General features: G+C 62.3%; 1 protein-coding gene across 1 annotated transcript in view; it reads right to left on the bottom strand.

Moving 5' to 3' along the window:
* Prex1 (phosphatidylinositol-3,4,5-trisphosphate dependent Rac exchange factor 1) overlaps positions 1-25131 on the bottom strand; it is a 139051-nt gene that overhangs the window by 29500 nt on the left and 84420 nt on the right. The window contains exons 6-15 of the mRNA XM_077109198.1: positions 23898-24059; positions 19105-19238; positions 16008-16126; positions 15051-15200; positions 13282-13429; positions 8888-8988; positions 7693-7796; positions 7172-7221; positions 5457-5532; positions 446-518 (exon numbers count right to left, since the gene is read on the bottom strand). Coding sequence (XP_076965313.1) covers positions 446-518; positions 5457-5532; positions 7172-7221; positions 7693-7796; positions 8888-8988; positions 13282-13429; positions 15051-15200; positions 16008-16126; positions 19105-19238; positions 23898-24059 — 1117 coding nt within the window. The remainder of the gene's footprint in view (positions 1-445; positions 519-5456; positions 5533-7171; positions 7222-7692; positions 7797-8887; positions 8989-13281; positions 13430-15050; positions 15201-16007; positions 16127-19104; positions 19239-23897; positions 24060-25131) is intronic.

Here is a 25131-nt window from a genome sequence, read left to right as displayed (position 1 = left end):
ACCTCCTCCAGGCCCCTGCCCCGCCCCACAGTCTGCAGCCAGAAGAGTCTAGCAGAAACCCAAGTCACCACGTCCCTCCTGCTCCGAACCTCCGGAGACTCCTGCCTCGCTCAGAGTAAGAGTCCAAGGCCTCCTCACTTGCATCACCTGGAATGTTCCAGAAGATGTGCTCTTTCTGATTGGGACACACACAGAAAAGACTGGGACCTGTTCTGCTCATTGCTATCCCCAGGATCTAGCACCGAGCCTGGGATACAACAGGCACCAGCTAGAGAACAGCAGAACCATGAGTCTGGAAGGCCACATGGGCTCAGCCACAGGCAGGAAGGGCGCCTTGACATGGGCCCCCGGAACAGCGCAGGGGGCTGGCGGGCAGCAGGAGCCGCGCTCTGAGTGACGGGCGAGGCGGGCAGGGAGCGCTGGGCAGAGGCCGGGGAAGGGTTACCATGGTGCATGAAGCCGTTGTTGCACAGGCCCACGCCGAGCGCCACGGCCTCCTCTCGCGTCTGGCAGTCTCCCTGGCATGGAACAAGAGGGGCACAGTGGCATTAGGTGAGCTGGCAACTCTGAGCCACAATCCCGCCAGAGCCACCGCCCACATCTCCTCATCCACGCTGTTCCTTTAAGTCCCCTTCCACTTGAGGCTTTGTCCCTGCAACTGAAAACTTGCCAACTGACACCATCAGAACCGTGGTTCCTCTCAGGGCCACCTGGGAGTGACCCGCCTCCCTCCGGAAGCCTGGAGAGGACAGGCCAGTGCGCAGGGCACTGTAGGGTTCTGCCCCAGCCGACCCTCCCTGGCAGACTGTCCTGAGCAGGACCGTGCTCAGGACACACCCCCACCCCGGGGCCAGACAAGGAGTCACCATCCTGAGGGCCACGGGAACCTCCTGCCCAGGTGCGGGACACCTGAGGGGAGGAGGCAGGACAGGAGGCAGGCTGTGCTTCTTCCCAGCAGCGGCCCCTCAGGTGGTCCCCAGGGCTCCCCCTCCTCAGACTTCCCTGGCGCCTGGCTCCCAGGTCTGCCCTACCTCCTCCCAAGGAGCCCTGTCCCCCGCCACCACCACCCCCGCTAAATTATCCAACATCATTTCTGTTGCCTGCAACCCAGATAATCTCAGTACAGCGGCAGGGAGAGAGTGGAAGGGCAGCGGGGGGCTCGGGCAGAGGACAGGAGGACAAAGGCCCAGAGGTGGGAAGGAGAAACCAGGAGGAGCAGGGCAGCCAGGGGAGCAGCCAGGCGGGGACAGGGGCCTGGAGCCTTGCTGTGTCCCCCTGGGACAGGGCTGCAGTCCTGCAGTCTGTGGACTGAGAAAGGAGCTGGGGAGGGGGATCACTGGCAAGAGGCCCTCCAGCTGCCTCCCTCCCCAACAACTGGCCAAGGAGCGGCAGAGGGTTCTGTGGTCCTCCCTGCCAGCAGCCTGGGGGTGCGGAGGGCATTTTCCCAGGTTCAAGGGACACCGCTGCTCTATCAGAGGTGGCTGCTGCTGAGCACAGGCCAGGCCCTGAGCCGGGTGGGGGCAGCTCCGGCCTTGGGTTTACTGACCCCAGCCAGACAGTGCTGGAGAGCCAGTGAGCTCAGGCCAGGCTGAGGGAGGGCCCCGAGGAGCTGCATCCCGGGCAGCCACCCCCAGCTGCCAGGGATGGCAGGAGGGACATCCAGGGTCCAGGTGGCGCAGGCCCAGCTCAACAGCCAGGCAGGCAGGGCAGCATCTGGCATCCCCCTGGCTTCTGAGCAGCCTGGGCTCCCCACCCTGAAGGACCTGCGGCAGGTGACCAGCGAGGTCCCTCACAACAGCAGGGCGGGTGCAGGTTAGAGTGACAGTCCTGGATTCATCACCTGAGAGCAAACCTGTCATCCTGGGTTGGCAGTCACCACTGGGGGCATTTTGTCCCCTGTGGGGAGAGGCACAAGCTACATCAGGCTCAGAGGCCCGTGAACCTCACTGCCCACTCATGGCTCACCCTCGGGCTCCAGCCACGCTGGTCCTGCTGCGCACGCCACTCCCCTGGGGCCTTTGCACCTGCTCTTTCCTCTACCTAGGGTGCCGCCCTGGGCTTTTCAGGCCTCAGCACCGGGTCACCTGCCCTGAGTGCTCCCCTAACTACCCTACAGTAGTCCCCAAGCCCTCCCCCACAAGTCCTCCCCAGGAACACCCACCCGTCCCTCTCACTGCCCAGCACACTGGGGGCTACTGTAGGATAAAAGGACAGGAATTCCTCCTTCAAGGGAGGAATCCTGAGCAATCCCAGCTTCTCTCAGAAATTCCTGTCCTTTTACCCACAAACTGGTTTAGGGGACCCGTCTGGCCAATGAGAACTACGCAGAAGACCATGGGTCAAGGAACGACTGTGAGAAGTTTTCTCCCTAACGTGAAAATTGAAAAAGCACTTTCAAACTGAACTGGCTTTGGGCCATAGTTCATTACAAATGAGATACTTGGAGGCGCGGCAGCCATTTGTGATTGTGAGGCAACTAGCAAGAAGCTAAGAGAACCAAACAGAAAGGTGCATTTCTGGGTGCAAATAGCATTGCTGGGTTCTAGGACCATGAACTCTGAACATTTAGTTATCTAAGAGAAAATGCCTTTAATGTATTAAGTCCAGGTCCTACTATGAGAAGACAAAAGCATTTCTAACTGATTCAGTAGGCATTCAACTGACATTTTGTCCCAAGGAGCAGAATAACCTACAAATTAGAAATAATGAGATGTCCAGAGGGAGGGGAAGCCCCCTCGAGCCACTCGATTACATGTCCTCTGCTCGCTCCTGCTGAGGTTCCAGGTGGGGATGGGCCTTTGATGTCATATCCTGTCTTGTTGGTTCCAAACACTCCTCAGACCTGCCCCACCCCCAGCCTCTGGGGAAACATCTACTTTTCCCTGTGACACCAGCAGGCTGTCCCCTGGCACAAGGGGAGTCTGGGAAACATGAGGCCACAGAGTCCATAGCAGCAAAGCCTGAAAAGCTCAGGGCCCTAAAGCCAGGGCTGTCTGGGCTACGGCCAAAGCACCTGAACCACAAAGCAGGCACCCACGTGGCAGCTCACCTGCCCGAGGCTCACCCGCCTGCTACACACCTGCCCGTGGCTCACCTGCCTGCTACACGCCTGCCCGTGGCTCACCTGCCTGCCGCACAGCTGTGAGGCTATCTCTGCAGACGTCCCACTGCTGTCTCTTGGTCTCACTGTCCCATGCCCACGTATCCCCCTGTGGTTTCTTTAGCCTTCTTCGCTGGGAGAACTTGGGCCCGCCTCGGGTCCTCTGCAGGAGGCGAGGACTGCACTAAGAGCTACACTCGCCAAGCAGTGACTCCCGCTAGGCTGTGTTTTTTACAGGTGGGCAACCTGAGGCACAGACACGGTAACCAGCGGCCCGAGGTGACGCAGCCAGGAAGTAGCAGAGCCAGGATGTGAACTGGGTCCGCCTGGCATGCCTCTGGGCTGACTGCACACAGTCCCCAGGGGGCAGTGCAGTGGGAGGTTAGAGGCCCTGCGCTTCTAGACAGCAAGTCTGACCCCAAGGCCAGGGTCTCGCAACCCGCCCCCCAATTTCTCGGTCCCACTGTTACAGCAAACACTGAAACACCCACAGCTCACACTAAGGACATTCTGTTGGGCTGATTTTTTGTGAAGCACTTTTCTAAACCTACTTTTGAAGTTACTTGGTGCCGAGAAACATGAATTGAGTCTCCACAGCAGCGATCAGTCATTTGCTCAGTGGGAGAAAATCCAGCCAGCAAAACTGTGGTTTTTGAATGGAAGGAACTTTTTATGAACACTAAATTTAACAATTACTCAGGCTGGCTTACAGCTCCGCTCTGCAGCTGGTTTCGTGGTTTGCTTTGGCTTGTTTTTAGTACTGAGGATTGAACCCAGGGGCTCTCCACTGAGCCACACCCCCAGTCCTTTTTTATTTTTTTATTTTGAGACAGGGTCTCACTAAGTTGCTGATGGTTTCACTGAATTGTTAAGACTGGCCTCAATCTGTGATCCTCCTGCCTCAGCCTCCTGAGTCACTGGTATTATGGGTCTGCTCCACCAGGCCCAGCTTCGGTAGTTTAACTAGACATTCGTCCATTGTCATGTTGCAGGGTCCCATCTTTTAGAGCTGTACGTCCTTTTTCAGACCATGAATGAACATTCTGTGGGCTCCCTGAAAAATTCCCAGAGTCAGGCAGAGTTCTGGACAGGGTGAGATGGGCCCAGCCCCATCCTGTCTTTGCCGTGGTGAGGCTGTGCCTCCTGGAACCAGGCCCTGGCCTTTCTGGGCCCCATCCCTCCCCTCTGTAAATGGGTTGAAGGCCACGGTAGGATAACGGACAAAGCCCAGCCAGGGCCTGGCCAGAGGAAACCCTGTTAAATGACCATTAACAGGAGCCATAAAGAAGGAAGGACAGGCAGGCGGGCTTGTCCGCTGGACCTCAATGGAGCAAACAACTCTGCAGGGTCAGCAAGTTGATGGAGGGATGTCTAAGCCTCTGCTGGCCCCAGGCTTTCTTGAAAGGAAGACCCTGGCAAGAGGCTCCAGTTTGATGCCAGGGTGTGAGAACAACTTTCTGTTCTTCACAATTACCTGGTCTTGGGTATCTGGATACACAGCACAAGTGTAGTAAGATGTGTATATATATTATTTATGGGACCTTAAGAACTCAGGAAATTCTACAACTCCAGGACATGTGCTAAGTGACATGAGGTGGTCCCAAAAGGTCGATATGGTAGGATTTCATTCTCAGGTAGTCCCTAGAGTAGTCAACTCCAGAGACAGCCCAGGGCGGGGCTGGAGAGGGGCGGGGTGCTGCAGGGAGGGGCGGGTCTCCAGGGAGGGGCGGGGCTGGAGGGAGGGGCGGGGCTGGAGGGAGGGGCGGGGCTGGAGAGGGGGGGGTCTCCAGGGAGGGGCGGGGCTGGAGGGTGGGGCGGGGCTGGAGGGTGGGGCGGGGCTGCAGGGAGGGACGGGGCTGGAGAGATGGGGGGTCTGCAGGGAGGGGCGGGTCTGCAGGGAGGGGCGGGTCTGCAGGGTGGGGGAGGGAGGGGCGGGGCTGCAGCAAAGGGCTGGCTGCCCCTTCACAGGCAGAGCTTCAGCTCTGTGGGTGGGGGATGTCTGCAGGACATCAGGCCTGTACTTAATGCCACTGGAGCTGCACACCTAAAAGGGGTTAAGCAGGTAAACTTGCACTATGTGCCTTGTGCCACCATTAAAAACACAAATTGGGGCTGGGGTTGTGGCTCAGTGGTACAGTAGTTGTCTAGCATTTGCAAGGTCCTGGGTTCAATCCTCAGCACCACATAAAAATAAATAAATGTCCAACTACAACTAAATGTGTGTTCATACACACACACACACACACACATATATATATATTTAAAAAAATAAAACAACACAAGGCTCCACATTCCAGGAAGCCCCCCTCCTCGGGCAAAGCCAGAAGCTGGCCGCCCAGGTCAGGGTGGTCCTCACCTGGGCCAGCAGCCAGTCGACCAGCTTGCTCCCGGGCAGCACGGACTTGTAGTTCTTCAGGTGGTAGTCACGGTCCCTGCGAGGAGGGGGTGGCAGATGAGCAGGGGACGCAGTGGGGCCTCCTGGGCTTGCCAGGATCTCTAGGCGCAGGGCTCCGACCCCCACACTGAGCCACGGTGTGACTGCCCCTCCCAGGCCTCCCCTCCCCCAGGCGCAGGCACTAGGCTCTAGGGCTCTCTCACTCTGGCCCAAGGACCCAGCCGGGGCACTGTGCCCTCCGAGGGACCCGTGGGCTATCAGGAGAAGGGGTGGGTGCTGCTGGCATCTCATGGTGGAAGCCGGGGGCCGCGGAACATCCTCAAAGAGGGCTCATCTGGCTGAGACGCCTCAGCGCACAGGCCCAGGAGCCCAGGACCCTGACTTGAGAAAACCCAGCCTTTCCCTGTCCTTCCCTCTGTTCTGTGTGACGGTCCTATGTTCAAAGATCCCGGCTATGGTGACACAGAAGCCCCTCTCTGGGGCCAGGGTGGCCAGCAAGATCCCCGGGTCTCTCCTGTGAGCCCTGCGGCGGCGGCAGCCCAGGCCATCCCGAGCCTTCCAGGTAGCCCCCAGTTTCCGTGGCCAGCATGGGAGGCCGAGGAAGGGTCTGGCTGAAGAACTGCTCCAGCTTCAGAGCCGGGAGCCCAGCAGCCGCGGTGCACTAGTGAAGGCCCCGGGGCCGCTTCCCCAGGCTGGCCCAGGGCAGCAGCAGAGCAGAGGAGCCAGGAGGCAGGACTGGGGACCAGGGTTGGGGACTAGGGACCCAGGAGAGCCGGCAAGAGCTAAGGATAGGGCAGGGGAACGTGCAGCCAGGGTAAGAATCTGGTGGCCCTGGGACCCTTCGTCCACCACTGAAGCTTCACATCGGGAATGACCGCTCGATGGCGCCCGCAGAGCCAGCGCCACTCAAGGCACCTCCTATGAATTGAGCCCCACGGCACCCAGAGCTGGGAGCGACTTTGTGCCCCTTTCACAGAGGCAGAGGCAGAGCAGAGGCAAGCGCTGGATCCACCACTCACTCGGGATGGCCCCGGCTGCAGGCCTATGCTGCCCAGCGTCAGCCCTTTTAATTTCAATTCAATCCAAAAAAAATAAAACTTATAAAATAACATTAAGTCAAATTAAAGATCACGTTCCTCAATCTCCATGTTTGAAAATGCCATGTGACTAGTGCTCCCATGTGGGTCAACGGACACAGGGCACTTCCACCAGTGTAGGCAGCTCTACTGGACAGCAGGGCCCCAAATGAAGTGACAAGCACAGAGCACCGCGGAGACACCACGTCTGAAGGGTGAAGAGCATCCCATGCAGCAGGAAGAGCAAGTGCAAAGGCCCCGAGGCACATCCTGTCATCCCCACTCCAGAGAGAAAAGTCAAGGCACAGGGGGTGTCGAGTGACTGCCCAAGGTCACAGAGCTGGCAACTAGCAGGTACATTCAAACTCAGCCAGTCCCTGGTTCTAGGGTTGACACCCTCTGCCCTCATCGCAATGCTTCCCACCAACCGCCCACTCCATCCTGTGACAAACCTCCAGGGTAGGTACCACTATTAGCCCACTTGATACAGAAGGAAAGTGAGGCTCAGAGAGGCAAAGGTGCCAGCCCCAGGCCACACAGCTGAGAAGAGGCAGAAGTGACGTGGAAGGTGGGGAGGGACTTGCGGCACGTGGGACTTACTTGATCACCGGAGTGTAGAGGCTGTGGAGACGGCAGTACAGCCTCACACCCTGAAAGAAGAGAGAAGGGGGTTGGGATCAGGCCACATGGTTCAGGGGCCCTGAGGCTGCTGGAGAGGGCAGAGATGGCCCTCAGAACAGAGCAGGGCTGGCCCGTGGCGCACACCTGTGATCCTAGGGGACTGGGAGGCTGAGGCAGGAAGAGCTTGGGTTCAAAGCCGGCCTCAGCAACTTAGAGAGGCCCTGTCTCAAGATACAGAAGGTCGGGATGTGGCTCGGAGGTCAATGGTTACGGCCCCGGGGTTCAATGCCCAGTGCCAGAAACACAACACAACAAGACATCAGGGTCGGGGTGGGGTTGGCAGGGGCAGTGGAGGGGAAGACAGGCCACTGGACAGAGGCCTGCTGTGCATGCAGGGTGGAGGGTGGCTACCCTGGACATGAAGCCAGGTCATGGGTCAGGATGGAGGCCCCGACCTTGAAAATGACATCAGGTCTTGGGTCAGGGTGGAGAGTGCCTACCTTGGACATGATGTCCTCCAGCTCACTCCGGGCCTTGTATGTGCCATCGTCATAGCGGAAACGGTACATCACCTGCTCGTTCTTGAACTGGTGCTTGTCAGAAACTGGAGGGACCCAGGGGCCAGTGAGGCTGGGCACCCCCCCTGCCCCCACCCGTGCCCGGTGGGCTGGCTGGCCCCACTTCCCCAGAGCACAGACGAGGGACGCAGGTCCCCTGAAGTGCAGGGCCACCAGAGACCTCCGGCAGGCCAGGCACCTGTGGAGAAGGGGCCCAGACCACCTGTCTGGCTCAGCCCGTGGGGGGCCCGGGGGTCTCCACCACACAGCCTCAAAGTCACCCTGGATGCTGTGATCCCTGCAAATCCTGCTAGGCCCAACCTCCGAATCCCAAGCTCTCCGGCCAGGCCCCCCAACCCCACAGCTGCCCCCGCTGGGCTCCTGCTCCCACCTGGGACCCAGCACCTCTGCCCAGCAGCCCAGGAAGCGTGAGGCGCGGCCCTGAGACGTCCGTTCTCTGCAGGACTCAGCAAGGGCCTCGCACCTCACGCATGCGAGAGCCACCACCCTGTGGGCCAGGACATCCTGGGCCTCGCCTCCCGAGTGCCCGCTCAGAGGCAGCCTTGCTGCCTGCCTCCCTGCGCTGAACAAGCCAACCCGGCTCGGGCTGCCCCCACCGGGAACCGCAACGCCCCTCACCTTTGGGTACTGGCCTGGGCCCCCTTCCCAGAGATCCCCAGACCCCACTAGGAAATGAGCCACGGCGACAGGTCACCTCCCGCCCTGCTCCCGCTCCTTGGGCACCCACACCTCCTGGACACCGACCTTTACTTCTGGGTTTTATCCTCCCCCAGTGGCAAGGTCAGCTCCCCGGGGACAGGCACTGCACTGCCTGCCCACCCGTGTGGCCGCACGCCCAGCCTGGCGCTCGGTAACTGCTCGTGGAGCACTGAAGCTTGGGCCAAGACCCTCCCCTCTGAATGGTGAGGGGACATCCCCTGCCACCACCTCTCCCAGGTGTCCCTGTCTGCTCTGTCCCGGGGGAAGGCTGGGTCCCCCAGCCCTGGAAGCCGCCGTGTGAGGACATCCGCACCCAGGGGCAGGGCGAGCAGGGAAGCAGGCAGCTGCCCAGGAGGGCCCGGTTCGCGGCAGCGCAGTCTGCCTGGTCTGACGCCCGCCGGCCGTGGCCCGCACGCACCGTGGTGGATGATGCCGTTCTCCAGCAGAGCCTGGCCCAGGTTGACCCCTTCCTCCGTCTTGCTGATCTCGCCGATCTCCAGGAGCCAGGCCACAAACTCACTGCAGGAACAGGAGACAGGGCTGGGGGCTGGGGCTGGGGGGCTGGAGAGCTGGAGGGCCAGGGCTGGGGGGCTAGAGAGCTGGGGGGCTGGCGGGTTGGAGGGCTGGAGGGCTGGGGCTAGTGGGCCGGGGCTGGGGGCCAGGGCTGGAGAGCCAGAGCTGCGGGGCTGGGGCTGGGGGGCTAGGGCTGGGGGCTGCAGGGCTGGGCCCGGCCATGGGACCCTGAAGCCAGCCAGAACCTCCCACGGCAAGCAAGGCTGGGGAGCCCAGCCTGGCCACCAGTGGAGGCCTGCACATCTCCCATTACCCATGGCAGAGGGACACGTGGCCAGGCCCTGGGTCTGCCTCAGGCTCAAAGGATGGAGCAGTAGATGGATGGGTGGACCAATGAATGGACAGAGAGACAAGTGATGGACAGGTGACTGGCAGACAAGCAGATGGGCCAGCAAAGGAAAGGAAGGTGAGAGGAAATTCCCTTCCTGAAAGGTGCCAGACTCTTCCTGCCCCAGGGCCTTTGCACTGCCTGTTCCCTCTACCTGGAAATGCCCTTCCCCAGCTCTTCACGTGGCCTTCTTTTCATCCTTCAGGTCTCAGCACAAACATCACCTCCTTGGAGGAGGTGCGTTGTCTGGCAACACAACCCACTCAGTGGCCCTGTTCTTCCTCGGTAGCACTTATCACTGTCTGAATTTATCTCATTTGCGGATTTATCCTTTTCTCAGCCACCTCCTGTAGCCAGAACGTAATCTCCCTGTGAACCGAGTGCTCCCTACTGTGACCCAGCCTGGGAGAGGCCTCATGCACAACAGGACACACTGATCATCCACTAAACAAATACAGGAAGCAACCATCAAGCAAGGAGGACTGTTCTGGGGTCAGCAGGAGGGTCGGGGAGACAGCCCAGCACACCCGGTGAGGAGAGGCCAGCCAGGCCAGGGCCCCGCTCCCGGAAGCTCTTCCTGGGCTCAGCAGAGAGAGCAGGAAGGAGACCTGGGCTGTGCTCAATGGCAACAGGTGGCAGCCAGCCAGGCCCCACGCCCTCCTGCTCACTGAAGCCTGCTGTCCTGCGGGGAAACTATTTTTAGCCTCCCCGGGTTTGGCAGGGGAAGCCCTGCGGTGTGTAGGCAGCGGTGTGCCAGGGGGTCAGAAAGCCCTGCTGGAGGCGGGAAGGAGATGCGTCCACTCTGCAGACCAGCGCGGGGGAAGGAGAGCGCTCACCCTCAGAGTCCCACAGCCCCAGGACCCAGACCCGCTGCCAGCAGCTGCAGGAGGGAGCGGATGTCCGCGTGCCCACTCTCGGAAGCCGGGACCCACGTCCAGCTGCCCACCAGCTGTCCGGCTGGGAGCCACCTCTAGCACTGGCCAGCAGCCCTGAGCCAGGGAGGAGGGACAGGAAGTGGCCCTCAGCAGCTGCGGGGGTCGGGGAAGACAGTCACAGGACAACAACGTGGACCCGTGAGCTCCCAAGCTGGATCTTGCCACCTTCTGGGGATCAGGAGGGTTCATGGCCTTCTGGACAAACCTGGGCAAGTCTCTATTCCTGTCTGGGCCTCCGCAGAGGCCACCTGGCAAGGGGTTCACTCAGGAACCTTCTGGGTTTGGTGGGGGAACCTTCTGGTCATAAGGAACCTCGGCCTGGACCCAGCTGCACGACCAGCCGAGCTCTCCCTGCGGGGCCTGCGCTCTCCCGCCCACGGCCTCCAGCCAGCAGCCAGTGCCCAGGAGTGTGGCCCCAGGGAAGGCGTGGACTCCGGGGTACACCGTGAGCCAGCACAGGGCAGGACTCAGTGTGTGAGAAGCCAGTTGGGAGGGCAGCCAGCGCAGCGCAAAGCGCAGCAAGGTCCAGGTTCCAGAAAGATGTGGCCCAGAGCAGGCTGCTGTCCCTGGACGGGAGAAGCCCCTCTGGAGTGGCCAGAGCTGCTGCAGATCAGAGCTGGGGTCCTGCTGATCAGGGCGGGTCAGCCCCCGGCCTCCTCCTGCCCCACTAACACTCACTTAGCCCACACCAGGCCCAGCCAGGCCACCAAGCCAAGTCCCCTCAGGGGGCCCTTTGTCTTGCCTGCTGCCTGCTGGGCCTGGGCTCTCGCCATTGTGGAGGTGTCCACAGCACGCCTGACAAATGGATCTCCCTCCTCCTCACAACTCATCCCCACACCTGGGCACACAGGAGGCCCAGCAGGGAGGCCCAGCAGGGAGGCCACCCACTCCAGGTCAGTAAGGAGGTCCATCTCCAGCAGATGGCAGTAACTCAACTGCCTCTAACCACCACGGACGGCGGAACCAAGGCTCTCTCCTGACTGCCCTGCTGACCACACCTTATCCCATGTGGTCCCCTGAGCTCTGGCAGCCCCCAGAGCGCCCCCTCTGGCCTCTGTGATGAGGCTCGTCCTCACCCAGGCCCTGCTGAGCCCCGCAGTGCCTTCTCTGCACTGCGGAGCCTGACCAGGCCCTGCTGACCCAGCCCTCTGGTTCCTGTGGCCACCCTGGTCTCCCACCCTGTGGCCACCAACAGGCCTCCTGCCTCCCCGCTGGCCTCCCTCCACCCAGGACTCCCGCCTGCTGTCCCCTCGGCTGCTCCGGTCCTCTGGCAGGTGCTGGTCACTCGGACCTTGTTGAAACAGCCCCCCGAGAGGCCCGGGCACCCCCTGAGCCATCCCCACTCCCTCCCTGCCTTGCAGCTCCTGGCAGAGTCCTCGATTCCAGAAAGACCCCTTCACTTCATCCGTCCTGCAGCCTGTGTCTGGCTACTCTCTAGACAGGTGTCTCCCTGAGGGCAGGCATTCCCAGTGTCCTGTCCCCAGCTGGCCCAGGGGAGGGGCAAAGGATGGTCGAATCTGATGGTTTCAACTAACCTGAGGGTGGTGGAAGGTGTGGGCCTCCCGGGGCCTCCGCAGTGACACGCGGGTTTTGCACCTAGGTCACTTTTATGTATAGCCACCTCACAGGTGTCACCTGCCTCCTCCAGCAACCCTGAGGGCCATTTTATTCTCTTTGATCATGGATTGAAATTCAGCAAGGTTAAGAGGCTTGTCTAACGACACGCAGCAAGAGAGTGAGGGAAACGAGACCTGAGCCCATGTGTGACTCAGAGCCCAGCCCTTGAAGGCCGAAAAGCCAAACTAGACACGTCTTGGATTCACAGATAAAAATGAGCAAACACGGCAGAGCAGGAGACAGGGCAGAGCACGCCAGGTCACCAGCCCACGTGCTGGGCCTCCCTGGGCCTTCTCCTCGCCCTTAGAGTGGGGACAGCAGCAGTGACCCGCCTCTGTCAGTGCCGGGCAGCAGAGGCAGGGCTGGACAAACCGTCTCTGTGGCCACTGACTCCGTCCACAGGAGGGGACCAGCTCACACAGAGCTCGGGAGCTGGCCCCGTGGGAAAGAGGCCTCAGCCTGGCAGGTGCAGAGGGCGCTGCGCGGGAGGTTTCTTAGAAGGTCTCCCTCGGGGCTTGTGGCCTCCTGGGCCCCACGGCTAAAAAGCAGGCTGTGAACCTGGCCCTGGTTCAAAGGGCAGGAGGAGCGACCCCTCACCCTTCCTGAAGAGGGGCTCCTCCGACACTCTCATCAGGATGGTTCTGACCAGAGGCCGGAAGCAGCCCCTCCCAGAAAGAGGCCAGCGTCCTTTGAGCCAGGATTAGGGATTAGCTGGTGGAAACCAGCCAGGCCCCTCCGCTGCCTTCCAGGCCCCAACTCTCCTCTCCACAGACACCCCAGGGAGAGCAGGACCCCAGCTGCTGACCCAGACCCCATGCTCGACCCTGGGGACCCACCCCTCCAGGCTGGGCCCAAGTGGACACCGACTGTCTGCAGGCATTTTAACCTGAGCACAGCTAGAACCAGGCTCGCTCGGCCTGACTTTCTCCCACTTCCCATCTCCTCTTCCCCCGGCTGCGGGTACCCACCGCCTCGCCCCCTCCTCCCACATGCAGGGCTCCCATGAGACTTCCCTCCCCAAGTCCAGGTTCATGTCCAGCCCAGGGCGACACCCCCTTCTACCAGAAGCCTCCAAAAGTGACGAGTGGGCTGAGCTCCACCCGCCTCCCACCCTCCTCCCCTTCTGCTGGGCCACCCCAGCGCCAGCCGGGGCAGGAGGCGGGAGCGCAGCAGCGGGCAGCCACTCCACAGCATGCAGTGTGCTGCCAGCCATGGCGTGACAGGACTCACAGTGGGTTGAAAACCCGCCTGGGACCCCAGCCTCTTGACTCTGAGGTGGCTCCACAGGAATAGGGGTCCTGGGTGGCTCTGCCCAGGAGGGCGCGGGGAGGGGGGAGGGAGTCGGCCGCGCGCACTCACTTGCCCAGGAAGCACTTGGGCACGGTGCTCAGCTTCCGGCGCCGGTCCTTGATGAGGTTCACCTTCTTGCTCATCATGAGGTGGTACAGCTTCTCCCCCTTCTCCGCGATCATGACGTAGGCGTCGCGCTCCATGCCCAGCTTCAGGCCTGCACGGGGACAGAGCGGAGCAGCCCGCAGCTCCTGAAAACTGCCCCACCAGCCCCACCGCGACCACCCCACGGGCGCTCCAGACCCTGCCGTGCAGTCCTCACAGGCACCACCTCACACGGCAGGGTGCGGCCCTCACCCCGGGAGCCAGCTCCACAGCCACGTCCCCCCAGCCCCAGAGGCTGGCAGGGAGCCCGGAGCCCTCTGCACCCCAGCCTGGGCTGCGAGCTGGCCGTCCCTCCAGACCTGACCGTCCTCTCTGCACACCGTCCAGTCTGGACAGCAGCAAGGGCAAGCAACAATGGCAAACGCCTTCACAGTGGGACGACGCGCAATGTGTCCCTCACAAGAACCTGGAACCACGACAGGATCCAGGACCGTCCCCAGGTCCCACTGAGGCCCAAGGAAGGCAGATTCTCAGTCCAACAGCCCAACAAGAAAGGGCGGAACCAGGATTTTGATCCAGGAAGTGGACTCCAGACCTGGCCCCTGACCACAGCACCAGCCTGTGCACCAGCTCAATTCCACTGACCAGGCCCCTTGGGCCCCACCCGACCCATGACCATGGACACCCAGTGCCGGCCACAGCACCCCCCAGGCCTGACCACAGCCACCCTGATCAGTTTCAGAGGTCACATCCTTGCCCAACAAGGGCCAAGCCCCGTGGTTCACTGGGTCTTTAATGTTTTGATGCAAACTCAACGTTGGAAATACCTCCCGACGGTCCAGGTGTCTCCTGGAGAAGAGGCACCCACAGCAGTGGCCGTGTTGCCCCCTCCCCAGAGGTGACAGTGACCAGTGCCTGGCTGCAGGTGGAGGGCAGTGAAGCCTGAACCTGGCGCCATGCGGAACGCAAACCCGAGGGCCTTCCTTGCCCATGGACTAACACTGGGGAGTGGGATGCAGGGGTCAGGGTTGGGCCAGTCAGACTCTGAGCCGGGGCAAGTGGAGGGTCCCTGGCTGCTCCTGGGTCCAGGGGAAGACCAGCTGGCAGAGAGTCAAGGGACAGCTGTCCACCACGCCACAGCAACAGCAGGAAATTGAAGCGGGGACAGAGGCCAGCCCCTGCTCTGCACACCTGGCATCGGACTCCCCAGGTCCTCAAGTGCAAGGTCTCACGCGCAGGGTCACAGCCCCGCCCAGGAACGACTGCCTTCCACAGATGAGGACACAGGGCCCTTCCCAGCCGGGGGCCTCTGCCCACAGCTCAGCGCCCCCCAGTTCAGAGCACACACCCCACACCCAATCACTGCCAGCCCTGGGGTCCCTTCTGTGACCTGACCTGCCTCGGAGTCCCTGTGCCCAGGGGGTTCCTGACCATGCTCAAGGGGAAGCCCCGAAGGGCCTCCCCCAGACCCTCATCCAGTGGACACCAACAAGGAAGCACAGGCCCAGTGAGCGGCAGGGGAGGGGGCGTCCTGGGGGACGGGGCAGCCCCATCACCTCCACCCCAGGCACCAAGTCCCTGCACAGTCCCGTGGCTCCCGCCAGCTCCTGCGTCTCAGAGCTCGGAGCTTTCTGGAGAGGACCCTCGGCCCCTCCTCGGCCACCCTGGCCTGCAGAGCCCTGCGCGGCCCAGGCACCCGGAGCCCAGAGCCGCCAAGAGGGCCCCGCACTCACTCTCGCGCTGCTCCCGCTCGCGGATGATGGCGTCCAGCCACTTCTGCTTCTCCTCGGCCGTCTTGGCCATGCACACGAACCACTTGTTCTTGGCGGTGTTGTGGATCTTCCAGCCGTTGGTGACCGTGTAGCCGTTGCTGTGGTAGTCGGCTGGCAGGGACAGGTGGCAGGGGTGGGTCATGTAACTCTGGACGTCCCAATAGGGCCAGGTGGGGACCACCCTTCAGCACAGAGGGGCAGGGCCAGCAGCAGGGGCAGGACCCAGAGCTGGACATTCGCCTTTGGAACAACCCCTTCCTGACTGCTCTCTGGGGGCAAGGAAGACCTTCCTCAAAGACCCCTCAGCTCCTCAATGACACGGGGCCTCGTGTAGGCGCGCAGACGGAGTGGCAGGGGACACCTGTCAGGAGCCCAGGGGGCCTGCCAGCCTCTCCCTGTGCCACTCGGGCACTAGTACAGCCCAAGGCCAAGGGCAGGGCCATGAGGTGAACCAGGACACTCCTGCAGTGGACACCACCCAGCCACGGAAGGCAACGTGTGCCGAGAGCCGGGGCAGGGGCAGCAGGAACCCACCACAGGCAGTGGCACAACCTGTGGCTAGACAGCTGTGGCACTGCGCGTGACCGAGCGTGTCCAGAGCCTCTTCAACAGGCACATCCACCTAGTGAGCTCGAGAGCACGGGGACTTTACTTAAAATGATCAGTAAGGAAGACGCGGTGGGGGAAATGTGTTTAAACAGCAAAGAAACGGTCATCAGAGTCCAGCTGAGGCCCCTCCTGGGCCGGCAGCGCCCCGCGGGAAGGACAGGGCGCTGCCTTCTCTCAGGTGGACGCCTCACGCCCTGGGGGCTCACTCCGGTACCTGCCCACCAGGCGTTGTCTGTAGGCAGGTTACCCTCAATGTCACAGAGTCATCTGGGCAGGCGGGACGGGACGGGCTGAGCGCGGCAGGCCTACCTGTCCCGTCCTCCACGTTCTCCACCTCCATGACCTCGGTGTTGATCCGGCCCCTGAAGATGTACAGGGAGCCATTCATGGACTTGGTCCTCTTGGTGGACTTCTTGCTCCCAGTGACCCTGAAAAAGTTGGGAAATCAGCGTCCCCTGAGGGAGACAGCAACACAGAAGGACACGCAGGGCAGAGCCGGGTCAGGCTTGGATGGTCAGCCGGTGGGCGGTGGCTTAAGCCGTCCCTCTCCCACCGCAGCTTTCTCATCAGAGAAGCAGGCTTAAAGCCTTGCTGACCTCTCAGGGCCACTCCCAGGTAACAGGAGACGACGTGAGGGCCAGCGAGGAGCGACAGAGACCCAACCTCCTCGACCAGCAAGCGGGAAGAGGCCCACGGGCTCCCACCAAGCACTTCCCGAGAAAAGGCCAGAATGGAGGAGAGCTTGGGGTAGGCGGTCATCTACCCACCCGCCCGCCCATCCATCCACCCACCATCCACCCACCTATCAGCTCATCCATCCACCTAGCCACCCACCCACCATCCATCCATCCATCCATCCATCCCCCATCCACCCACCATCCACCCATCCACTCTCCCACCCATCCTCCCACCTATCTGCTCATCCACCCACCCACCCACCCATCATCCATCCATTCACCTACCTACCCACCAACCCTTCCACCCAACCACCCTCCCACTCATCTAACCACCTATCAGTTCATCCATCCACCCACCCTCCCACCTATCTACCCATCATCCATCTATCCACCCACCTACCTACCCATCATCCACCCATCTACCTACCTGCCAGTCCATCCATCCATCCATCCATCCACCCACCTACCTACCTACCTGCTAGTCTGTCCATCCACCCACCCATCTGTCCATCGACCCACCCATCTTACCCACCCACCATCTACCTAGCAGTCCGTCCACCCACCCACCACTCATTCATTCACTCGGGTGAATTCCGCTGCTCAGTGGCTCAATCCTGCTGCAATCTGACAGTTGGTGTTCCTCCAAATTCCTATGCTGAGCCCTGAGCGCTGAAGCTATGGTATTAGGAGGTGGGGCCGTTGGGTGGTCTCAGGATGGAGGCAGGGCTCTCATGACGGGGATCAGTGACTGTAAAAGAGGCCTCACCCCTTTGTAGGACAGCTGCCTGGGCCGTCCACCCTCCAAGGACACACAAGGCACCATGTGGGTGGCAGACAGCAAGCCCTGTGGGGCAGACCTGGTGCTCTGCACGAGCCTCCCCAGCCCTGACCTGTTTCTGTCTCTGCCTCCAGTGTGCACTCACCACCCGCTGGTCACTCACACCCCCCACCCAGCACTCTGATCAGACAAGGTCGGAGCCAGAAGAGAAGGACGGCTGGTGAGCAGGTGCGGAGGGAGGGGCTCAGAGCCAGGCTGGAGCTCCAGGGCGTTTCCTTCCCGTCCTCAGGCTCAGACACAGGCTCCTGGGTCTGGAGCCTGCTGCTCTCAGGGCAGGAAACCCCTAGGTCCTCAGGCCACGAGCTGCAGGCCTGGCCCTCAGGGGTTCCTGAGGGTGACTGGTGTGTGTGGCGGGAGTGTGTGGCAGGTGTGTGAAATGGATGTGTGTGGCAGGAGTGTGTGGCGGGTGTGTGTGTGGTGTGTGTGGCAGGTGTGTGTGAGGTGGGTGTGTGCACACACACCCAAATGGGACGCCCTCCGTTCTCTGGACGCCCTCTCTCCAGAGAACCTGCTGCAGGTCTCGGTATCACCTACAGGGATGTGCACACCCAAGAGAGGGCACGCATTCCATTCCACGCCCCAGCCACAGGCCACGCACACTGTGTACACCTGCACTGTGCGCGTGTTGCTCACGGACCCTGTGAAACGAGGCCAGTGGCGGGCAGTGACGGACTCTCCATGCTCCTGACCGCGACACACTAAGCAGGCAGCCGGCATGGAGCCGTGAGCCCTCCGGGCCGCAGTTCCCCCGGGCAACTCAGAGGGTGGGCTTTTAAAAGCCTCCTGCTTTTTTGGGGTGGTGGGTGCTGGTGATTGAGCCCAGGGGTGCTGACCACTGAGGCCCAGCCCAGCCCTTTTTATATTTTATTTAGAGACAGGGCCTCCCGAGCTGCTCAGGGCCTCGCTGAGTTTCTGAGGATGGTCTGGACGTGCGACCATCCCCTTTGCCCCGCCCTCGGAGCTTCCTGCTCTTCCTGGAGCCCAACGGTGTTAGTGAGGGTGGTGTGCCTGCTCAGGGCTGGGGTGAGCGGGTGGGAGGAGGGTGGGTAGCGGGTGCAGGGTGAGGTGTGCCAGGCGGGTGGAGGAGGGTGGGTGGCTGGAGGTCTGGGTGGCTGGATGGAGAGGGTGGGAAATGGCTGCTTCAGGCACTTCCTGTGGCCACGCCAGTGGGGCTGGGGCTCCCCTCACCACGCCCAATCCCCAGGCCCCGGGCTCCACTCTGTACTCCCCATCAGAGGCGGGCTCACTGCCCGACGCCAGGCTCTCGGCAGGCAGCTGTGCACAGCCCTCCAACCTGGAGAAGCAGCCAGGTGCCTGCTGATTTTGGTCCCTGTGGGGACTCGCGGGACACTGCCTGTCTGGGACGTGGGTGGGGGAGGTCTCCGACGCAGTGCTCTGAGCGCCTTCAGAATCGGAGGCTCAACCAGGCCCAGGGGAGCACACCTGTAATCCCAGCGGCTCGGGAGGCTGAGGCAGGAGAATCACAAGTTCAACGCCAGCCTCTGCAATTTATCGAGGCCCCAAGCAACTCAGCTAGACGCTGTCTCTAAATAAAATATAAAAACTGAGGGGTGCTGAGGGTGACCTGCACCCCAAGTTTTCAAACCGACTTATTGTTTTAGGTATACGTATGTATGTATGTGCACACGTATATGTATATATATCGTTACAATTAAATATCACGTTATATCTGTGGCTACATTAGGTTAAGTAAAGGCACTATTTAAATTCATTTTATAATAGCCTATGTGGCGCTCACTGTGGATTTAGAACAAACCCCTCAAGTCATGGAAGGAGTCCAAGACATCACCTCAGGGAAGCAGCAGGTTGGCCCTGCCCCGCCTCCTGGCCCACAGGGGCAGCCAAGGCACCAGCCTCCCCAGCAAGTCACCTGGACTTCCGCTTGCAGTAGACCAGGAGGTTGTCGAACAGGAAGAAGGCCCTTTCCTGGATGTTACCCGCAGAGATTTTCAACAAAGTCCCCTGCAGGAGGAGCTGGGTGCAGATGTCCGTGAGGTTGGAGCCCTGGGAGAGGAAGGGCAGGCAGAGGATGAGCAGGCCAATCCAGGAAAGCAGCGGGCACAGACCCCTTCCCGCCTCCCCTGCACCCCAAAGGAGCCTCTGCACCCCCAGCAGACGGACACCAGCGCACTCTGGCGGGAGCTCCCACCTGCGGGCGAGCAGCACAGCCAGGAGGGGCTGGGGGACTGGGGGAGCTCAGTGCCAAGGGGCCCACTGGGGTGCTGGGCTGGGCCGCCTGCTCACGGACAGCTCGTCCTGTCTCCCCGCGGGAGTGCCACCTGCGTAAGCATATGCCACTGTATGCCCAGCACCCACAACTCCCCAGTACACAGTAGGTGCTCAGTAAGGGCTTGCGGAGCAAATGAACACGGCATGGACACCACTGGGCCCAGCGTGGTGCGGGCAGTCACTCTAGCCACAGCTGTGTACCCTGCCCGCCCTCCCTGCTGGGTGATGGGAGCGTGAAGCTTCCTGCACATCGGGAGGCCCAGGTGGCGTGGCTGGGGACGGTGTCAGGGTGGGGGGAGCGAGCTGGCCTTGGACAGGCTGAGGGAGGGACGGGCGGGCGCAGCTGGGAGGAGTCCTAAGTGGGACCGCGGGGCTTGTGGAGCCCCGAGAAGAGCGGCCAGAGCAGAGAGCCGCGTGCTGCGTGGGGCAGCTGGAAAGGCCCGTGGACACAGGAGGCCAGCTGAGGGTGGTGGGGTCCTGGCCCTCCTCCTGCCCCCTGGGGATGCCCACCGCAGCCTCCCTTGCACCAAACACGGTCACGTGATGGTGCCAAGGCCAGGAGCCCTGGGGCAGGAGGGCGGCGGCAGTGGGGCTGCAGGGACCCGCCCACCAACCTCTGCAGCTCCCTGGAGCCAGCACCTGTCCAGCCAGGTGCAGCAAACCCACTCACAGGGGTGCCAGAGACCACTGTCCTGGGACACCACTGGCTCGCGGTCCAGCTGTGGGTCCAGGACGGGGCCGGTGGGCTCCTACCCTTGGTGGGGGGGCACATGGCCCTGGGCACAGGCACCCTGCAGTCTGGTCTGTTTCCTTGAGTTTTTATTTTGATTTTTTAATTTACTTGCAGGACTGGGGATTGAGCCCAGGAGCACCTCACCCCTGATTTATGTCCCCAGCCCTTTTAATCTTTTATTTCAAGACAAGGCCTGCCCAGGCCAGCCTTGAACTTGCCACCGTCCTGCCTCAGCGCCCCCGTCACTGGGATCACAGGCCTCGTCGCACGGGGCCTGCAGGCAGGTAGGCCTCTGGTGGTCCCCGCGAGGGGGGCGCCTGCTGCAGACTTAGAGCTGCCGCGGAGGCCCCGGGACCCGTCCTCACCAACAGGAAGGGACTAGGCTCCGTCAACGGCCGCGGCCAGCACAGGGCAGCCAGCGGCCTCCTCCTTGCCCTGCCCTGCCCCACTCACCCTGCTGGGTCCCTTCCAGGCTCCAGAGGGCCCACACAGAGCCCCAGGGTCACGCAGCCCTGGACCTGCCCCTGTGGCCAAGGCCACCTCGGGGGCCTGAGAGAAGAATGCTCGGCTCGGGAAGCTGCCTCGCGGCCTGGCCAAGGGCATGGGCAAAGTGCACCTGAGGTGCCAGCGCCTTCCCGCCGGGTGCCCCCCGCCAGCCCTGCAGTCCCCCTGGGAGGCTGAGCCCAGGCACAGGTGCTCCTAAGGGTCCAACACGCAGGTGGGGCCAAGCGCCAAGGTGCCCACCAGCCGGGCAGCAGCCATCCCAGAGGCCTCCCCCCGACACACAGCCCCAACCGAGCTGCACGGCCACGTTCAGTGATGAGCAAGCCGGACGTCGAAGGCCCAGGCGGAGGCCAGCGTGGTCCATGGTGAAGTGGGGACGAGCATGAGCAGCCGTCCCCACCCCTCACCGGCCTCGTCCTGCGCCCTGGTTCCCTCCTCCCCATCCCAAGCTGGCCAGCTGACTGCCCCCTGCCTGGGGCGTCCAGGGCCAGCAAGGACGCTTCCCTCTCACTGAGAACACGTGTGTCCCCTGGTCACCGTGAGCCTCCTGTGAAGGTCCCTCCCCGGGGCCTGCATCTGGGGGCCCTTCGGCAGGGGTGGCCCGGGGACAGCAGCCCCAGGCCAAGCTCGGGGGGCGGTCACCCAGGAAGGGGCCCGCGCACCAGCCCCACACCCAGCCCAGCCCCGGCCACTTGCAAGGGAGGCCCCCGCTGCCCAGGGCCTCCAGAGGAGGAAGCCAGGTGGGGAGCCCCGGGCGGGGCCTGCCGCTCCTCCCAGGGACCACAACCCGCTTCCACTGCCTCACCGGTCAGTACCGGGGACTGGGGACAGGCAGCTGGTTTTAACGAGGCCAGTCTCACAACTAAAAGGGGCAGCGGCTCAGGAAGGGGCCAGTGAATCAGCGACGGAGAGCAAACCGACCCCAGCCGACACCAACCAGAGGACGGTGGCCGGGAGGGGACCCACGGGCTCCAGCCGTCCAGATCCCAGGAGCACCCACCGCACGTGACCAGAGCAGCACGAGCGCAGGCGGCAGGCGGCAGGGCGCCCCCGTGAGCTACGGCGGCCAGGCTGACCCCAGGCAGGACCAGGTACCGGCCAGCCAGCAGGACCCGTCCACACGGAACCTGCGCCTTCGTGACGCACCTGAGGGACCCTCCTACCTGCAGAAAGCCCCTCCCTGTCTCCAGGGAGCACTCGGCCCCCTCGCCCCCCTCAGAGCGACACAAGAGGTCACCTCAGAGACACCGCTCAGAGGGACACCCAGGAGGAAGGGGGCCCAGGGCCGTCTGCAGGTCACAGGTCTGGGCCTCAGAACCAAGTCCCTGCGCCTCAGTGTCCACATCCGGAAAACCAGGACAGTAACAGTACCGTCCCTGTAGCACTGGGAGCATGCAGTAGGTGCTCAATACTGGAGCAGCTCTCACTGAGGTCAAGTGCCTCCCTAACTGCACCCAGCAGCAGTGATCACACAAGGCCCTGAGCCCCCAAAGGGTGGATTTTCAGGGGCAGGAAGAGCTTGAGGCTTTCTCTCCTGTCTCCTCAGGTTCCCGTGATGCTTCTGGAAATCACCTTGCCCTGGCTTCCAAGGAGCCTGCCCAATGTCCCTGCACTGGGGCCCACCTGAGAAAGTGGCCAGGAGACTCTTGATCTTCCAGAAAGACCGTCACTTCCCCCTTTTTGACAATGAGTGTTCAGTAACTTACGTGTGCTGCTCTTTTTACCTTGGCTGTCAGGAAGCTCAAAGCCCAAACAGACAGCATCTTAAATGAAACAACTCTATTTGTTCTTGAAAGTGACCATGTGACCCACTCCTGGCCAATGGGACGAAAGGAAAATTTTTTTCTGTGTCTTTTGAAAAATACTTTCTCCACGGGGGCCTCTCGCTGCCCAGGCCAGGCCACCTCCTCCACGGCCTTCACGGAGCCACACGGGAAAGGCCAGGCGCTCTCAGAGCTCGGGCTGTGATACCACGAGGCTGAGGCGGAATCCTCAGAAAGGTGCGCTGACGGCCAACCTGAGCAGCGGCAGGTCAGCGGCAGGGGGCAGAGCAGAGGGAGGCATCGTGGGCAGGGAGGGCGGAGGGTCAGTCACTGAAGGGCCAGAGAGCCGAAGGCAGGAGACCCACAGGACACCCAGGTCCCAAGGGCACGGCCGGGGGGTGGGGGGACAGCAGCCCCCCCCCCCAGGGTGTGAAGCAATCAGAGCCCCGCCTGTCCGTGTGGCACTCACAGGGACACTGCCCAGGCGCGTCTGGACACCCGGCAGGGCCACCTACAAAGCTGTCCCAGGCCTGGGTGCCCACTGCCACCCCGACTCCAGGAGCTGGGACCTGGGCCCTGGGCAGCGCCGCCCCAGCAGCCTTGGCCATGTGGTCACACAAACAGCAGCGGGTGGCCTCCACCCCCAGAGCTCAAGCAGCTGGGTCAGATCTCAGCCGAACCCCAAGCCACACCCCAAACCCAAGCTGCAAGGGAGTCTGGGAAAGGGGCTCTGTCCTCCACCCTCCCCGGCAGAAGCCCCGCAGAAGGAGGGCAGGGCCTCACAGGTGCCAGGGCAGAACCCGCTGCCCTGAACACGCCGACCCGCCCCCATGCTGTGCGCAGCGCCCGGCTGCCCCAGCGCGGAAGGAACACTAGAGCCCTCAGGCAGCAAGAGCCACGGGCCGGGGACCCCAGGGCCTGCAGACCCAGAAGGCCTCGTCCAGAGCCTGACCCACGCCTGACCCCCGCTCGATTGGCTGACCAGCACCCCCAGTCCCCCACAGCCTCCAGGAACTTCCCATCACACGAGGAAGGCCGGGTGGAGGTCCTGGCAACGGCGGGACAGCACCACCGAGTACCGCCACGTGGCAGCTGAAGACGAGGCTCTGGAGTCACCAGCAGGAAGTGGCCAGCCAGAGCCCTGTCCTGCAGTGGACCCTGGCTCCAGGCCCACAGGTAAGTGGGGAGCTGGGGGCTGCGAAGGATCAGAGGCTTAGCAGCTGCTGCCGTGGGACACTCACACCCAGTGTCACCAGTTTTTCAAGAGAAACTCTGATCTGAATTACTTGGATTTAATTGGGGGAAAGTTAAGCAGTTTTCTTATAAACATTATGTAAGAGAAGCAGAACATGGGGCCGCCTGCCCCGGGCTCCAGTTCACCCTGCAGCTGTGCCCACCCACCCCTCCAGGGCAGGGCCCCGCCACCGCACGCACCTCCCAGCCCTCGATGTGGGACTGCAGCTGCTCCAGGGCTTCCAGCTTCTCCATCTGCCGCTTGGTCTCGTTGATGTTGGAGCAAACGGTCTTCATGGCCTGCAGGGCGCTCTGCACCGCCGGGTGGTCGGGGTGCTTGCCTGGGGTCCTCTTGGCCAGCTCCTGGGCAGGGCAGAGGCAGGAGGAGACGTCAGTGGGGGCCTAGTGGGGCCGGTGTCACCTGGGCTGGGAACAGCACTCGGCCACTCCTAGAAAGGCCACCCAAGCACCTCCGCGATGGCAGGCAGAGAGCTAGGGTCTGGAGATAAACCTCCTCGCCTGGTGGACGGACGGCACGTCCTAGTGGAGCAGAGTCACGGACAGAACCCAGCTCCAAGCAGGGACACACACAAGACCAAGCAGAAGAGGGTTTGGGGCAGGTTACTTCAAACAGGGGGTCGGGGGGACCCTCGAGGAGCTCACAACCGAGCAGCCACGGGCTGAAGTGAGGGGAGCTGTAATAATATGAGGGAGGAGTGTCAGGGCAGAGGGACCAGCACGTGCAAGGGACCCGGGGCAGGTGCACGAGTGGTATAAAACAAGCACAGCGAGGAGCCAGTGCCTCTGGAGGAGGAAAGACAGACGCAGAGACAGGAGAAGGGCAGGTCACGGAGGTGGCCACGGATCCTGCCCTAGCCCCAGTTTTCTTAGTGAAACAGGCATAAAACATGTCTTGGGGCTGGGGATGCAGCTCGGTGGCGCAGGGTTTGCCCAGCATGCACGAGGCCCTGGGTTCCATCCCCAGCGCCGCAAGACACCCCTGGCCTAGGGGACTCGAGATGGGAGTGTGAGGCTCACCCCAGCCACCCGCCCCTTCTGTCAGCTCAGCCCCACCTCAGGCACAGGCTGGGACGCGCGGGACGCCAGGCCAGTCTTGGTCACAGACGGGGCACTGCTGGACGTGGTGGGGGACTCAGGGGCAGGGACGTGCCAGGCCTCAGATACGGGGCAAAAGCTTCAGGCCCCTCCCCCTGCCAGCCCGCCCGCCCACCCTCTGGACGGCACCAGCACAGGAAGTTCCCTTCAGCAAGTGCCCAGACGCGTGCCCAGCCTGTCCACCGCCCCCTCTCCCTGTCTCTGGAAGGCCAGGCGCCATCCCTGCAGACCAGCTCTCTCGGGCCGGGTCTGCCCTGCTCCTGGGGAAGCCCCTAGGAGCTGGGGCCAGCCACAGCCCTCCTGAGCCTCGGCTTCCCCA

The sequence above is a fragment of the Callospermophilus lateralis genome, chromosome 3 (assembly GCF_048772815.1).
Source record: "Callospermophilus lateralis isolate mCalLat2 chromosome 3, mCalLat2.hap1, whole genome shotgun sequence".
Lineage (NCBI taxonomy): Eukaryota > Metazoa > Chordata > Mammalia > Rodentia > Sciuridae > Callospermophilus > Callospermophilus lateralis.
This window is presented reverse-complemented; position numbering and strand designations above follow the sequence as displayed.